This window comes from Parasteatoda tepidariorum, chromosome 2 (genome assembly GCF_043381705.1).
Source record: "Parasteatoda tepidariorum isolate YZ-2023 chromosome 2, CAS_Ptep_4.0, whole genome shotgun sequence".
NCBI lineage: Eukaryota > Metazoa > Arthropoda > Arachnida > Araneae > Theridiidae > Parasteatoda > Parasteatoda tepidariorum.
The window spans coordinates 20726873-20744393 of record NC_092205.1 but is presented as its reverse complement, the minus strand read 5'-3'; the positions used below and the strand labels follow the sequence as shown (position 1 = coordinate 20744393).

Here is a 17521-nt window from a genome sequence, read left to right as displayed (position 1 = left end):
ATAAAAAAATTCAAAATAAAAAATAATATTTTTAAAAACCACGTTTTTGTAGTGGAGAATAATAATTAAAAAAAAATTGAAAAACGAAAAACGTGGGGCGCATGAAATACATAACAGTATACATGCACATACATATACACATTTTCTTACTTATACACATGCACAGCCACATATACATATGCATATACACAAACATATTCCACATCCACATTCAGATACAATTACAGATATACCATACACATATTCTCAAGAGCACACATACACACACTATAACATTACTGTTATGTATTTCATGCGCCCCACGTTTTTCGTTTTCCAATTTTTTTTAAAATTATTATTCTCCACTACAAAAACGTGGTTTTTAAAAATATTATTTTTTATTTTGAATTTTTATAAAAATAAGCTTGCCCCTTAAAACACCGCCTTTTTATTCATATTCTATTTAAACAAAATTAATTCGCTGTTTAAATAATAATTTTACACTGGTAAAATTATCTGTATTCATAGGTTTAATTCTGATCACTTATGTCGGGATTATTCTCAACTGATTAAAGTTTCTTTTTTTTGGAGTGTATTGATGAATTTTTTAAGTGATTTTAAATTTTAAAATTATTTTTAATATTTTTTTTTTCCTTTCATAATTCATGATGCATTAAATACTTTTCATAGCTTTTCAAATTGATATAAATAAATCATTATTATTATTAAATAAATTAATGTAAATGAAAGAACCAAACCATGCATGAAGATACATTTATGTTTCCCCCCCCCCTCTCTAATAATATATTCACAAATTAAAAAATACCAACAAAAAAAACGTACATAAATATTATGATATACATTCCTGATAACAATAAAAAATAATAAATATTTGACAACAATTCTCCTAAAATAATTTCAAGCTTCAAAGACTTACAGGCACTGTGCGGTAAATGCATTCTCTCAGCTTTTGATTTAGAGATGCCTCAGTGTCCGCATTTGTGGAATGTTCAAAACAATCTATCTGTTCTTCAATCATTGCACCAAAAATGTAATATAGCTCAGGCACAGGCTCTTTGGGGCTAACATCTTCAATCACAATCTTCTCAACTCTTTCCGGCTGTAATTGAAACAAAATAATTAATCTGTTGGTTTTTATTACATTTATGTAAATAAATTCATATACAATTGGAACTTGTTTCCTTAACCCTGTAAAATTCAGTAAGAAGTATACTTCCCAACAAATTCATTAGTTTTTAAATGTTAATGGGAATCTTTTTCCCATCTATGGCCATCTGTTGATGATTTCAGAAAATAGAAAAAATATCCACATTTATGCAAACAAATCATTTTCAATGGCAACAGCAAAAGTTAATGAGGGACGAAGAGAGGGTGACACTGGGGAGCTATTTTCTTTTTATTATGCTTTCATTTATTTGATCATCTCTCATTTGTATTTATAAATGCAGAATTCATAAACTTTGCAATTTATAAACAAAGAAGTTAGATGTTACATTTGAAAAAATTATTTATATTATGTATGGTGCCAATTAAGTAAATTTATTTTATATATATTATAATGGTTTGAAATTTGAATTGTGCTTGTATTTGGATATAGTACATTGAGTAAAAAAACAGGCAATTATTGAATTTCATAGGAAACAAATTTAGGCCAAAAATAGGATAAAAGGTAATTAAATTAAGGGGAATGTGATGATTAAGCAAAGTGGTAGTAGAAAGCTATTGTGAGATAACAATAATCCAATAGATTCAAAAGATCACAAAGTGTGAGGTTTGAGCAAATTGGATAAATATGGTATCACCAAATTTTGAATAAGGGTAATAACTAAAAATTAATTAAAATCAAAGATTAAAAGATAAATAAGATAATGACATGCTATATCCAAATATAAATAAATCATTTAGCATGATTTATTGATGTTTCCAAATAGAAACAATCATTAAAAGTACTCACCACATACTGGAGAAATAATAAAATCATCATGATAAGAGAGACAAAGGAATACACAGATTTCTTTAAATTAAGCACAGCATTTAATTAAGAGCAAATTCGCAATTTAGTAAGACATATCTTTTGATACATTTTGTTAAACAAGAAAGACATAGAATTAGAAATGGGTGACAGGAGAATTTAAAAAAAAAGAAAAAAAGTCAGGCATAAAAATAAAGTATAAGAGAACGAGAAATGCAACTGTTGAAAAAGATAAATATAGAAAGAAAGCTTAAATTTGAGAGGGTCTTTAATGTTAAAGGAAATTAAAGGTATAAATGTACATATTTAATTTACAGAAATTAATTATTGTAGATTTAATTAAAATGAACGGCTAAAAAAAGGATGTAAAAAATAAATTCTCTCTATATGGACCAAAGTCTGCATCTTGGAGAAAGAAAGAGCGTACATCTTGGTGTAACCAGCAAGCATGCACTAGAGAAAATTATAAAAGTGTCAAAACATCTTAAATTCGTTAACGGGTATAGAACTAGAAAAGTGATAATCAATAAAATTTAAAGAGGAGGAGAGTTTGAAAATCAAAGGAAAGGGATTGGTTAAGTTTGCCTTCCTTAAAAAAATAAATGAAGAAAAAAGAAAGGCAGAAATAGAGGAGTATCTGTTCCCACAGGAAGGGCAATGACCATATGACCAGTGAGGAAGGTCGAACAGAAAGTTAAAATAAATTTAAACTGCTATATAAAAAAAGGAAATAAAGGTTTGAGAAAATTAAAAGATTAGATATAAATAAAAGATTAAATTATTACATTACACAAAGTGTAAATGTGACATTAGAGTTTATAGCTAATTCTTAAGAGTATGTAAAATTTTGAAAGCTAAAACGGCCCAATAAGGAGTTAATTAAAATTATTGATAGAGTTTTATTAGTAAATGAATAATCATCTGAATCCAAGCTGTAAAATATTTTGCAAAAATTAATATTTTAATAATAATGATGTTAAGAAAATTTAATCACGTTGCAATAGAATTTTTATTAGCAATAATAGTAATAAATGCTAGGGACACATTTATAGTGAACCTGAATGGCTATTTACTGTTACTATGAATTTAAAAATTGATCTATTTCCTATTTAGTTGAAGGAATTTTGTTTTTTTCCCTTCAAAAACAAAAATTCCCTGACCCCATAAAAGGGAAACAAGCTGGTCAAAACAAGGTTCTCGAGGTGCATACTAGTTGTATGATTAAGCATTTATAAACGTTATTTATTGAGTCTTGAAAACAAAATTAATATATTAAAGGAAAAAAATACAAATATGAAAAACATATTTATCATCAAGAGTACGATCTCTGTCAAGGTGTCAGAAAAATGATATACAATCATGTTTTATCTAGTAGTCAGTAGAAAACAATAATAGAGAAAAAGATAAACCACAACAATAAATAAATAAATGCATGTGTAATATAGTATATGTTTGCACAAAAAGTAAAAAATAATTGATACTTACTTAACACACATATTCTTTTTACAAAAATAGAAAGTAAAAAAATAGTTAATAAAATCATTATTATCAAAATTTTATTTCACAGAATATAAAAGAGGTTAATGCTTGGTTCTTTAAAGTAAAAATAAAATTGTCAGTCTCTAACTTAAATAACTCACATTTTGATGATTTTTTTAAAAAAAAATTACTTGTATATAACACGTGAAATATAATATAAAAACATTTAACAGATTACAAAAAGGGCAGAAGAAAATAATTTAGGATTAAAACTAAAAATATAGATTAGCTATACATACAGCAATTAGAGCCAATTCCATAGCTGCTAACCCTCCCATGCTATGGCCAATAAATGAAGCTTTGGATATCTTGTGCGTATCCATGAAGTGTTTAACATCCACTGTGATGGCGTTGAAATTGAACAAATCACTTTTTTCACTATCCCCATGATTTCTTGCATCTAATGCATAAACCTAGAACATTAGACTGTTAATATAGAATAAGAGAAAAATTATTAACAACTTATCTAAGAACAATGCTACTAAGATTAGACCTTTTTTAAATTTTTGTGAGAAACATTTCTGTAAAATAAGCAAATGATATTTTCATATGAATAAAAAAAACCTAGAATTTAGACAAATAAAAATTTGGATTGTTTAAAAACACATATCATGTATTTCTAAGACAGCAAGTTTCGTCCACAGTGGAAAAAAACAGCATGGAAAAAATAGGTATCTTCCAACCTAAGTGGAAGAAATTAAACTTTTCTTAAAAAAAATAATCTTATAACAGTTTTTTAAACAGCTTATAATTGCAATTTAATTTATGTTTAAATAAGTAAAATCTAAAAAGCAATAATTGGAAAGAGAAATAAAGTTTTTAAGAAATTAAAATAAATGTAGTATATTATGTAAATGAGAATAGTAAAAGAATAATTAAAAACTATAATATCTTATTCTAATTTTCAAGTGTAGCAATAACTCCCTTTTTTTTAAAAAAAAAGAAGAAGAAAAAATCATTCAGATTTATGGTGAAATCGGCACAAATACAGCACATAAAAAAAATAACAAAATTAAATGTGACATTTAAAACTCACAAGTCCTAATATCATAATGAATGTATCAGGATATTAAAAACCACAAGAAAACAGTAGTTGCGAATGCAAAAAAAAAAAAAATTGAAACGTCATTTGTATTTAACTTAAAATCGACAAAGATAAAGCAAGTTCAAAAGTGATTTAATGAATTCGAAATTCGCACACCGTAATATTGCACATGTTTCTTTTTTATTTTTAACTTTCCAAATTTTGTAGCAATAATTATTGAAAAAGCGATTGATAAACAACACAGATTCACAATGGGATCTGTGCAAATTGAGCACATCAAAAAGTGATGACTTAAATTTTTTAGACATTTTTTTATTTTTTAAAAATAAATATTATTTTTAGAAGCTCCCGTAGGTCACATCTAAATAGTTGGTGGGCTGCGTGTGGGACGTGGGACACAGATTGTGCACCTAATGGTTAAAAGGTTATATAGTTGTAAGAAATTTCAATTTACTTATCGACTTCTCCAAAACATGACATCTCATGTAATGCAAAGTCAAGAATTTGAAGCCATAACCATTTATAAAAACAATAGAATGGTATGTAAATTATGTTATTAAAAAATACTATAAACAATTTCAAATCTAAAATAAAACATGAACATTAAAATAAAAAACTTAAATCATTATTACCAAACGCTTTGTAGAATCAGCTAATTTTTGCTGAATTGAAGACCATCTTTCCTTTGAACGTGTAATTCCATGCAGTAAAATAACAGGAGGACTGTTAGATTCATCATGATCTGAAGGTTTGAAGACATCAAATGCCAATTTCACTGGTTGAATCCTAAAAATAATTAAAACATTGTAAACAAATGCTAAATCAAAATAATTTAATTTCTTTGTAAACTAATCTCTAAATAAAGTTGAATTTTGGTATAATGAATCGAGTATAATGTGAATATGTGTTTGAAGTGAACCCTTTTAGTGGTATTCCTATTTAAATGACATTATTTTACACAATTATANTATCCTTTAAAAAATATATAAATTTTATGTATTAATTAAATTTCACATATGAATATAGGTTTTTGACATTTTCGACATTTTTGACAGTGAGGTTTTTGACGTGACGGTTTAAACCATGGTTTAAACTGTCAAAAACTGTCACATGTCAAAAACCTGCCAACCCTGCTTATAAACAATGAAAAACAAGTTGCTAAGCAGCAAATACTGACCATTTACTTAACTTCATCCTTTAGGTTAAAGAAGAACAAAAAATTTTGGCAACTTTATTTCAAAAATGAAATCAGCATTAATAATTCAGAATTTTTTTAGGGAAAAATGCAGATTAGAAAGGACTGAATTATTTACTAATTACTGAACAATATTGGTGTACTGTAATTAAATTAAATAGTAATCAAATGAAAATTGCAAATCCTTTCCCTAAAATGGAAAAATGATTATTTCCTTTTAAATATTTTACTTATTACCTGTTCAATCAGTTAATAATTTACAAACAAGTCATGTTCTCTATTCTACAGTGCAAATAAAAAAACAATGTAAGTGCTTCATAGCAGATTTCGAGAAAAATGGCTTGACAACTATATTCTTTCTATTGCTATGAATGCTAAAATAGAATTAAAAAAAAACTGATATAACAAAATTTAATTTTGATAAAAAATAGTTTGCAATAAGTAGCTTATCACACAAAATTATCAAATACATAAAAATCTTAATTTTGAATTTTTGTCGCACGTGTTGATTTTTCTTTTGTATGCTTAATCACTTTTCTTTTTTAACAAGATTGACACATGCTAAAAAAAATAGTTTGTAAAATAATATTGATGTTTTGAACTGCTGATTATAGTGGACTTACTACTGAGTCTTTACATAGTTTACCATAACAGTGCTCAACTGTATAACATATTTACACCACAGTAAGCAAACTAAATCTATAAAAGAGAATTTTCAACAATCTCCCAAATCAAAATTTTCAATTTTAAGAAATTTAAGCATAAATTGTAAAAAATCTTAAAGTGGTCTTATACAAACTTATATTTATCCAAAATTACTAACTGCATATTTTTATTTTTTTAAGGCTTAGAGGGAGGGGGATATGTAGAATTTTTAAAACATATCAAAGCAGTATTTTTAGAATCTAATAAAAGAAAACTATATTTTATGCCTAATTCAAACAGTCAAACATTGAAAAAAAAAAGCAATTAGAGCAATAAAACCTCACCAAAAAAAAAAAAAAAAAAAAAAAAAAAAAAAAAAAAAAAAAAAANAAAAAAAAAAAAGAAAGAAACAATTAAAAGAAATGAAAATTAAATCTTCAAAAAGAGAAGGATCTAAGCTTGATGCAGTTCGATATGAAATTTATTCTGGTAAGAAATTTTTTTACATTGAATTATTAGTAAAAGTTTAGAGCAGAATTTAAAAACAAGATCAAAGTGATTCATGGAAAGAAAAAAAAATGGCAATATTAAGAAGAGTACATGCTTTAGAACATTAAATGCAGTCTCCTTATAATATATTAATTCAGGAAAAAAATAATAATAAAGGTTTTAAAATTGATTTTTAATAAAATTTTGAAATTTATTAACAACACTTTTTGCACTTTTAAATTACTAATAAATAATTAAATATGAATTCAGTTTCAACCATTTTTAATTTAACATTTTTATAAACATCATCACTGCCTTCTACTAAAATAAATGCTGCTGAAGAAACTCTTATGCTACCTCTTTTTATTTTTTAAACACAGTTCACATGTTACCTTTATAATTAATAAAACTAATGAAGTTAATATACTATTATGATTAACAGCATTGGAAAATAATGAAATTTTAAGTGTAAACAAATTAGTCAAAAACCAACTAAAATTTGTAAATTTTTAGACGAATAATAAATATAACTTTTTATGATTATGCACTGTTTATTTGTATTTCATCTATACAAACTTGTGAATTTTTCAAGCTTCTAGCAGAAATTTTTAATTAGAGTTTTTAAAAATCAGTCACCATAATTGAAATTGTTCAACAAAAACTTTGTTTATATAATTGGAACACAAGGTTTATTTAATTTATATTCATAAAAGACTATATGTATAGTTTATGCTCGTAGATACATTTCATAATTAGCTTCTGATATTTTCTTTCGCTTTTTCATGCATCGAAAATATATAAAATAATGCATCTTAAATCTAATAAATTTTAAAGTTAATGAACTGCTTAACAAATGAGTAATTTATTCCTAAAACCGAGAAAAGAAAGTAAACATGTTTAAAAGTTAATTTACACAAAATTTGCAAATCTAAATTAAATGGTTAAATAAATCGTTGAATAACAAATCAATTTATTTCAAACAAGATATTAAGATAAATATATGTGGTTAAATGAAATCTAAATCAAAAGCTCATTAAAGTAGATAATTGGCGGTAAATTTAATCTCTGTTTCGCACTTGAGTTTGGATTGGTTCCGATTTATTCAAATTATCCATCATTTCTTTTAGAAGAAGATATTTGGTATAAAAATTAATCCTAGAAAGTCAATTACAGAGAAATTATGTTATAAATTAAAGAAATACTTACTCTGTCATGCTGATTCCCTTAAACTATGTAAACACAAATCATACACATAAATAGGATTACCGTATTAATTACTCTTGGGTTTTGGACGCCAATACTCAACAGAACACGCCAACAGGTCATTACCATGCCAAAACAAGTGGGTGAGTAACATCGTTCGTAAAGGTAGAAGATAAGGAGACGGATTGAACTCAAAAGTTCAAAAAAAGTCGAATAAAAATATGTATTTCTTTTGTGGTTGAGGTGAAATTTGATTACATTTTGATGTTACTTAAGAATTATAATTCACACAATGTAATTAAAATACAATTTAATCAGTGCCGTTCCTGGCGGGTATGCAGCGAATGCCCCGCACGCAGGCGCCCAATTTAAGGGGCTCCAAATTCAACGATTCTAAAAAAATCAAATTATTAAAAATCAAATTATAGCAAAGCTGTAAACTTTGATTACAGGAAGAAACAGTAAACTAATATAAGAAGTAACTTCTACACTTTGCTTCTACACTGGAATTTATGACCTATATTGTACGTTAATAGTCAATTAATAGTCGTTAATAGTCAATATTGTAGTTATTTGATGTCGAAAATAAATTTTTTGTCATATTTTTTCGTTGTTTTATTTTATTACGCCCATTTTCATAATCAAACACTTACACTAAAGTGACTTTAGTCTTTAAGGAAACTATTCAGTTTAAACCTCAAACTAAAAATGATTATGAAAATTGGCCTTATCATCAGAATTTAAGCATAGTATATAGGGGCGCACAAAATTATTCTTGCACGCAGGCGTTCGCCACCCCAGGAACGGCACTGAATTTAATGCTCAAAAGAAAAAAAAATTAAAGGTTGTTAATAATTTTGCTGTTTAGTTATAAAATTGGACATAAAAATGCATGGTAAAATAACAGATTTTTTTTTTNCCATTTTCTCCTGATTGCGTGAATAACTTTAAAACAGTGATCGCACGATTTTTAAGATAGCGTGCAAATTCTTTTTCCATATATATATAATAGTCGATACTGAATTCATTCACTTTTAATTTTTCTACTTTATTATCCATTCGTAATTATTACCATAAGGCTTGCCACAGGCTACTAAAAAAATGCAAAAAGTAGTGTCAATAAAATTCAAAATTTTATTAAAAGATATTGAAAGTAACAACATTTTCCAGCAATTTTTTTTTCTCCAGTTTAAAATTGAACTTACACCTGAGGAATGATTTTGCTTTAAATATTAAAAATTTGAAATGTAAGTCATAGTGGAAGTTATGATTGAATAATTAAACAAAATAATAAATAAACAATAAGAAATTCAGTTACTATCGCTTTTTGCATTTTTTGTCGCATCCTGTACCATGCATTGCATTATTAACCCCTTAACGCACAGATTTTTCAAAAAAAAACAGCCAAAAAAAGTCAATTTTTTTTTACAGTTAAAAAATTGATTCCGCTCCTGGTTCAACTTTTCTTTCGGTGGACAATTTTGATACACTGCGCTTTTGTTCCATGGAAAAAGGTTATATTTTATTCTTGAATAAATAAGTGTCATAGCTTACAATCCGATGTAAATGATAAATATCAATAAAACGATTTTTTACCTTAGCTTTCACATTATTATTTTCAATTCTCGATTATATTCGAATGTGAAAAATTATAGCATCATAAAATACAACACCGCTCGAATTATCTCGCGTGTGCACAGTTTGGCCTGTTTAGCGGGCGCGGTTTCATATGTTGTTATTATTGTTTTTTAGTGATAGCAAAAATAAGGCATTAACAGGCCTGGAAATTTTTTTGAAGTAATAGCAAAAGTGAGATAAATTTACATGTTTTAAGCATTCAATAACTATCAAATTTGAAAGAAATATATATGAGCCTAAAAAATAACTCGGGAATAATTTCGTAATTCATAAATGACGGATAAATTTAAGCATTTTTCAACAGTCTTTAAAATTTTTAGCTACCACTCATTTGTTTTTTCCAGGTCGTGGGAACATTGATTAATATTTAAAAAAAAATTACAATGAAAAAATACTGTTTTCCACTACATATAAATAATTTAAACAGATATTTTAAAGGTTAAATAATTAAAAAAAAATGGTTATATTCTTAAGTTGTGATAAAAAGTTGATGAAAATTCTATTTGTTTAAAAAATGTTTGCTTCAGTTTCTGCACTAGACTGGAAAATAAAATTTCGCATAAACCTTGAATGTTGTAATTTATTATCTTTAAAGATATTTTTGCTTCTTATTGATTAACACTTTTTACCTTTTTATGATCTCATGGCATTACAGAAGAGCAAATTAGTGTTGTCGTTTATAATATGAATATTTATGTTTGTATATGTCACTATAAATAACCGAAATTGGTGGTTGTTGACATCCGCCGGTGAATACTGACTATCGCATAGTTACTTTGGTAAATGTCCGATATATATACTGGGTCTAGTTAAGTGCTACTGCTCGGTAAACATTTGCCCGGTATACCCTACACTGATGTTTTTTTAAGGTNAATTTTTTTTTTTTTTTTTTTTTTTTTTTTTTTTTTTTTTTTTTTTTTAAGGTTCAAGGCCACTGCCCGGTACTCCTAACACTGATATTTCTCTTAATCTATCCTCAGCAGATATTTAAATATCGAATAAATGTAATAATATCAACGAATAAATTAATATCTAATCGGATATAACGAGTATTTCGGACATTCAGTAAAGTATCTATGTGATTGTTGACATTAACCAGTGAAAGTCAACATTCTCATGATTTCGGTCATTCACGGTTGCATATACATCTAGTAGTACATAAAATACCGATTTTTAAAATAGAAATAATTAAAGTTCATAATGTCGAAAGTTTAAGATTCAAATATGTTTGAACTTTTTAAAAAATTGTTACTTTTAATTCTTAATAAATGTTTTTCTTCTATTTTTATAAGAATTGAAAAGAAAATTTAAAAATTGTCGTAGCGTACTGGTTTTTGAATAATTTAAATCTCATTTCTAGATGAGTACTAATATTATATTTATTTTGCATCGATATCGAACTCGTGAAAATGTCGCCATTTTCTCCTGATTGCGTGAATAACTTTAAAACAGTGATCGCACGATTTTTAAGATAGCGTGCAAATTCTTTTTCCAAAAAGGAAAGGAACAAAAGATTTAGTCTAGATTATGAGCTACGGAAATGAAAAAACGAAGAAAAATTTCCCTTTTCTCATTTTTTTTCTTCAAGTTCCTTTTCGTGTAGAATGTGAAACAAAAATAATAAAAGTTAGAAGGTTTTTCGTGACTTTCGGAGTTAACGGTTTAGCAAAATGCTAGAAGCTGAATCAAGGTGTTCACAGTCCGGAAAAATTCAAAAAGTGGTGACAAATGTTTTACTAAGTTTTTGCAGAGTTTTTAAACTTTAATTTCAAGTTAATTTTAGAAATTCAGTTGGGTATTTATGACACAGATATTTACAAATGCTTTTGCTCGATAATGATTAGTTAAAGTATTTCGTTTTCTTTTTCCATCAGTTCTTAAATTTTTCTGGAATGCAGGACTGTGAACTACTGCGGTTTTTGCAAAATCTCTCGTGAATATATAGAATGGTAATATATATAGAACGTATATAGAACGAATATATAGAACGTATATAGAATGGTAAACAATTAAAAACTAAAGCTTTTGGAATGCTTGGTAATTTTGCCAACATTTTAAGAGGAGTCAACATTTTAAGTATAAAATAAGATATATGTTTAGGGCACATATCAATAATACTAAAACTGACATTTTGCGATGTACCTTTTCTAAGAAATTACTTATGATATTGCTTTGAAATTTTTTTGGGGATATTTGAGATTATACCAGTTGCAATGTCTTAGAGTTAACAGGAATATTTTCTGAGTTATTAAAAAATTTTGATTAAACTTTTTAAAAATTTAAAAGTTTACAGTTCATAATTTAAAAAAAAAATTCTGCTAAAGATATGTATTAACAGTTTTCACAGTGTAAACAGGTATATGTAAATATTCTGTGAAATAAAGCTGAAGCAATATCTTATTTGAATGCTGAGAAAAGGTACACCGAAAAAGGTCAGTTTTAGCATTATTAGTATTTACCTTACTGACATGGAACCTAACATGGAAAAAGTAAAGTTCATCCGGAACACAGAAATGGAACAAAGTTCACAAAAATGGAACAAAGTAAAGTTCATCCGTAGAGGAGTCAATTTTTGAATTATTTACATACATGCATAGGTGTGTAAAAAATAATTTTAAATAAAATTTACAAAACAAGGAGTCATACATTAAAATAAAAACTTAGCTTTTACTAGATGAAATTTGCCCAAAAAAACGCATAAAGTTGTCAGCCCTGGGAATGTGACCAGCCTTTGAACCTATTAACGTTAAGTCACAGAAAAAGGTTTATATGTGAAAGCAATCTATATATATACATATATATATATATAAAATAGTTGCAAGCATTTGCTTCAAAGGTCGCAGCGTTGAAGCGAAAATAAAATGGCGTTAGGAGGATTAAGACATTTTTCGCCTATTTGTGAGTGAAACGAGACATTTTAATTATCCGAACATATTAACAATTTAAGCACTTATTTTCAGTTATAAAACTTAACGCTGTGATACTTAAAAGCTAAATATGTTTTGAGTTTCAAATCAAATTAAAAGCCGGTTTCATAGTTAAACGTATTAAAGGCCACGGCATGTTAATTTTCGATAGGATTCTGCGATTACTTTTGTTAAGATTTAGAAGAAGTAGATATTATTTGCAGTTTTATAACCAATTAAGTTTTTAAAAATCACTGTGAGTTCAATTAGGATCCAAATAACAATTTTTACTTTATTATTAAATATAATGGATAGAAGTATCTGCAAAAAAATGTTTTTTTCTTCCTGGAAAGGAATTTTCTTTAAGGACGTTGGATACAAGAGGGTTAAAAGACAAAGAAGTGATTTAAAAAATTTTTTTCGGCTATAAGTTATAAATTTATAATAATTATGCTCGATTTTTGAATGAAACTCTCCAAAAGTAAGATCTTTATCCTTAAACTCGGAACTTAGAGACGTTTGCAGCTCAAAAATGAGACTTTCAAACATGTGATTTTTTTTATTGGAGTTATTAAAACGTTTTGGGGATTACAAACATTTCAAAATAGTTTTTTGATTAATTTTGCTACAGTTTCTTAAGTTTTTTAATCTCAGTATAAACCCTGACATTCGCAATAAATCTTCTAATATATTGGAAACATTGCTGCGAGCTCTTTTAGAAGATTTTTTATAAATAAATTTATAGAAATAAAAAAAGAGATTTTAAATTTAAGTAAGCACAGCTGTATATAGGGTTATATATATGTGGAAAAAAAAATGGTAGTGAAGCCTGAAAGCATTTTTGTCGGGTGAGTCAGTTTAACAAATTTTTATTTAGTGTCTTTTTAAAAGGACTACTTTTTCTTTTATATATAATTAAAAAAAAAAAAGTGGTAACACAAGTGTTGCTTTCTTGGGATTCTTGTAGAAACAAGATAATTCTGCACATGATAACCATTTAATGTGAAGTATTACACCTTTGAATGAGTTACCCACTTGGAACCACCATTACTGCTAACTATGATTTCACCGTCGAGATAAACATCAAGCTCTCCACGTCAAATAAATGCTATGATGGCTTCAGAAATCAACTAAAATCTTGACTTTTTAGGTTAAAATCAAAAATTAATATCTATGAAATATTAACTCGATTGCTGGGCAATAACCAAGTTACATGAAGAAAAAAAAATATTGATCATTGAACGGAAAATCTTAGTAAAAGTATTTGGTGTTGACCATGAGAATAATAGCGGGTGATCTTCGTTCAACCTTTGAATTTATCAAAAGAACAAGCAACCTGATATTGTTAAAGCCATAAAATGTAATAGACTACGATGGCTCAGACATAATTTCCAATCTGATAACACAAGCCCAGTTATGAAAAAGCTCACCTTTACTAATCCCATGGTAAACAAAAACGGAGAAAGACCACCAGTCAGGCGGTAGAGTAGGACTTACATATCAGTGAACGTATTACCCTTTTGTTAAAGATAGTGAGAATATTCGACTATTAATGCATGTTTATACTGTAAAATGCTAAATATCTTTTCATGAAAAAAATTAAGAAATTCGATTGGGTGCTTGCTTTTTTATTCATAATAATTAGTTTTCTTTTCGTTATGCTACTTTTTTTAATAACTTTTATTGATTAAAGACTTAAAAAATAGCAAAATAATTAAAATCTATATTACTACTTTTTTTCGAAAAAATAAAATAAATTAATAAAGAATGTTGTTCAAGATTGACTAAATTATATAAAAAAAAATAAATAAATAAAAATTGCTGAATTTCCACAACAGAAACAATCAATTAACTTTCAAAATAATAACGATCAAGTTAGGTATGCATATTTCTAAGCTGAGATATACTATTAACTGCAATACCAAATACTAGTTTCTATTGGATATCTTTTATTTAAAAAAAGCCCTATCTAAAATATTACAATGAAATTTCATATACTGTTTTAAATAGTAATTATTAGAATTTGATCCCCAAATCTTATGACAGATTTCAAATCTTATAACAGATGACCTTAGTTAATGTTATCTAAATATTATACAATTCTTCTAGCATATATATAATAATAAATAGATAATAATTATTAAACTCACCTTATAGTCACTAAAAGCTTTTCTTCTGGATGAATCGGACAACTGTTCTTGGATGTGATAGGAGGCCTCATAGCCTGCAAGTGCTCCTGTGTTCCAAATGTTTCTCTCGACGTTTGGTTTTTTAACTCATTGTGTTGAGTGTAATAATGGCCAAATATATGGCGCTTATCCGTTAAAGGATGACGCATTAGTCTTTGAAATTTTTTTTCTTTTCTTCTTTTGCGAACTAAAAGAGCTAAAATTGCTATTATTTCTATCTCTTGCATTTTTACAAATAAGAACAATATATTACAAAATAAACTAAAATATTTTCCCGTTTAGAGTGAGAAGGTAAGGAAACGTTTCGCGCCGATTCGTGGTTGAAAGTAATAAAATTTGGAGGTGTAAGATTACTGTCTCCCTCAAATAGTAATATGTTTCGTCCAGATGTGCCACAAAGAGGAAATATCCAGACTTCCTATTTGTCTTGTTTACTTATTTAAAACTCTCTCAGGACTGCGTGAAGTCCACCTCCAGTGGATCCCTTCTCACGCTGGGGTCCTGGGCAATGATATCGCCGAAGGGGACAGGGGACAGAAGAAACTTTGATGAGTCCAAATTCACTCAGATTCATGGAACTGGCATCGAAAAAGAAAAAAGAAGACATTGTTTCCTGGCTCGTACCCCCCAAACATCACTGGTATCAGAGCACCCGTCCAGGAGGTGCACTCAACATTCGGTACAACCGCAATAAAGTCTCTTTCTTTCGAGGGTAGTGTTAAAATCTTCCCAAACTGCCCCAGGTGCCACAACATGCAGGCTTCTCCCCAACATATCCTGGACTGTCTTGGACTGGACAAAGGGGACATTCTGAATAACCCACTTTTGGTGGTCGACTTCCTCCAGGTCATGAGTTTCATGGACATTGTTTAACCCTGCTAACTTTGGGGATAAGGAAGAAAGAGATATGCATTTTTAAAAAAATTTTCCAATGCCAACCTGATTCACACTCATCATTTATGTAATGTTGTTAAACATTCAGAGNGGGTCGTATTTTCTGAAAATTACCCATATATTCTACTTCGTAAAGAATTCATTTTTTATATATTTTGGCTGCTTAAACGCATTATAATTTGCGCTGAACACATGAATTTTTATTGATATTTTATACGTGAATTTTTGACAATAACGGTGATTTTGTTTTAATGTTCTTTTTATTTGAATTTCGCTTATCTCCCAATAGAAGGGAAGCGATCAACGACGTTTATGTCTTGCCTTTATTTTGATCTCATTTAGATCACTGGTTGCGATTTTTAGTTTTAAGTGAAGCTTACAGTGAAAATTTCTGTATTAGGTTATTTTATCAAAACCAAAATGAGTTTACTTGTATGTATGTAACTGGCTTAATTAAATTACATCTAATTAATAAATTCCTCAATCACAAAACACCCCCCATGAAAAAACTATACCTACGTGCTTGCTTCTCCCCAACATATCCTGGGACTGGACAAGAGGGACATTCTAGAAAACCCACTTTTGGTGACCGACTTCCTCCGGGTCATGAATTTCATGGACATTGTTTATCCCTGCTAATTTTGGGGATTAGGAAAGAAAGAAGACTTATTATTCTGTGGTAATTAAAAAAAAAATCCTAATTTTACATTTTTAATAGAAATTTTTGTTTCAAATAAACAATTGAGCTGCGTTGATTTTTAAAATTGGCTTACGTATCAAAGTAAATGGTTCATTTAATTTTGTGATATATATATATATATACACACAGTCGTCCTTACTTAATCGCATATCGGATAATCGAATAACCCGCTCATATGAATAAAATTTAATGGAACCAAATCATCATTTTATATGAAACGAATGTTAAACTTTCCCGTTTAAACGAATATTTGTTGTTTTTTGTCCCCGCCTAATTGCATAAAGAGGAGGTACTGAAATAAAAAAAAAATTGTTTATTTTTGAGAAATGTTTCACCAGCTAAAATCGAATTTCCGTTTTTCAGTTAAGTAAATAGGTGGTCCCTTCAATAGGGACTTCCTGTTCCTTAGTTGGTCTTAACAGGTGGTAAAGTTGAAAAATTAATCAAATCGTACTGCTAGTTATACATTGAAGTAAACGAGTTTTTTTTTTTTTTTTACCCTTCTTTAAATTACTTTACACATCATTTAGAATGTAAAAAGGGTACAGAGAGATTTGTTTTGTGGTCAAGACCTGTGGTGCCCGCCTGGTGCATTATTAGCATTATAAGAAAAAGTCTCCAAAACGTAACACACTAGTGTGTCTTTCTCTTAAGTAAAATAATCATTGCTTAAACTAGTGAATAAATCTGAGTTGGTTGCAAGTTGAACTCAAAAAGGAATAATTTGAAATAATTGAGAAAACAACAACAAAAAAAAACAATAAATTTTGGAAACAGAAAATTTAAAAAAATTCCAAACTAAAGTAGCACATTAATTTGGAATTTCTCAAGTTTCGAAGATTAAAAAAAATAAATAAGTAAAAATAAAATTATAAATTCTGAATGTATTTGAAAGGAATAAGCAAGTCATGAAAGTCTTAATGCAAACTGAAAGGGAAAATCTAATTTTGATAAATTGAGGAATTAGACGGGTATAAACAGTCTTCAATTATAGATTTTTTCGGACGGGATCAAATAATATTTTATTACACTTTTTCATTAACATTGATTTAGTTTTATGCAACATTAAATGACATTTATATTTTATGATACTAACGCAGACAGTT

General features: G+C 27.8%; 1 protein-coding gene across 2 annotated transcripts in view; it reads right to left on the bottom strand.

Annotated features, from left to right (window-relative positions):
- Positions 1-15564, bottom strand: part of LOC107455285 (uncharacterized) — a gene marked incomplete in the record, with an annotated part of 25044 nt that extends 9480 nt beyond the window's left edge. The window contains 4 exon segments of one of the 2 annotated variants that reach the window (XM_043046945.2): positions 917-1099; positions 3751-3924; positions 5189-5342; positions 14783-15564. In XM_043046945.2, coding sequence (XP_042902879.1) covers positions 917-1099; positions 3751-3924; positions 5189-5342; positions 14783-15048 — 777 coding nt within the window. 2 annotated transcript variants of the gene reach the window in all.
- Between the last annotated feature and the right edge of the window lie 1957 nt (positions 15565-17521).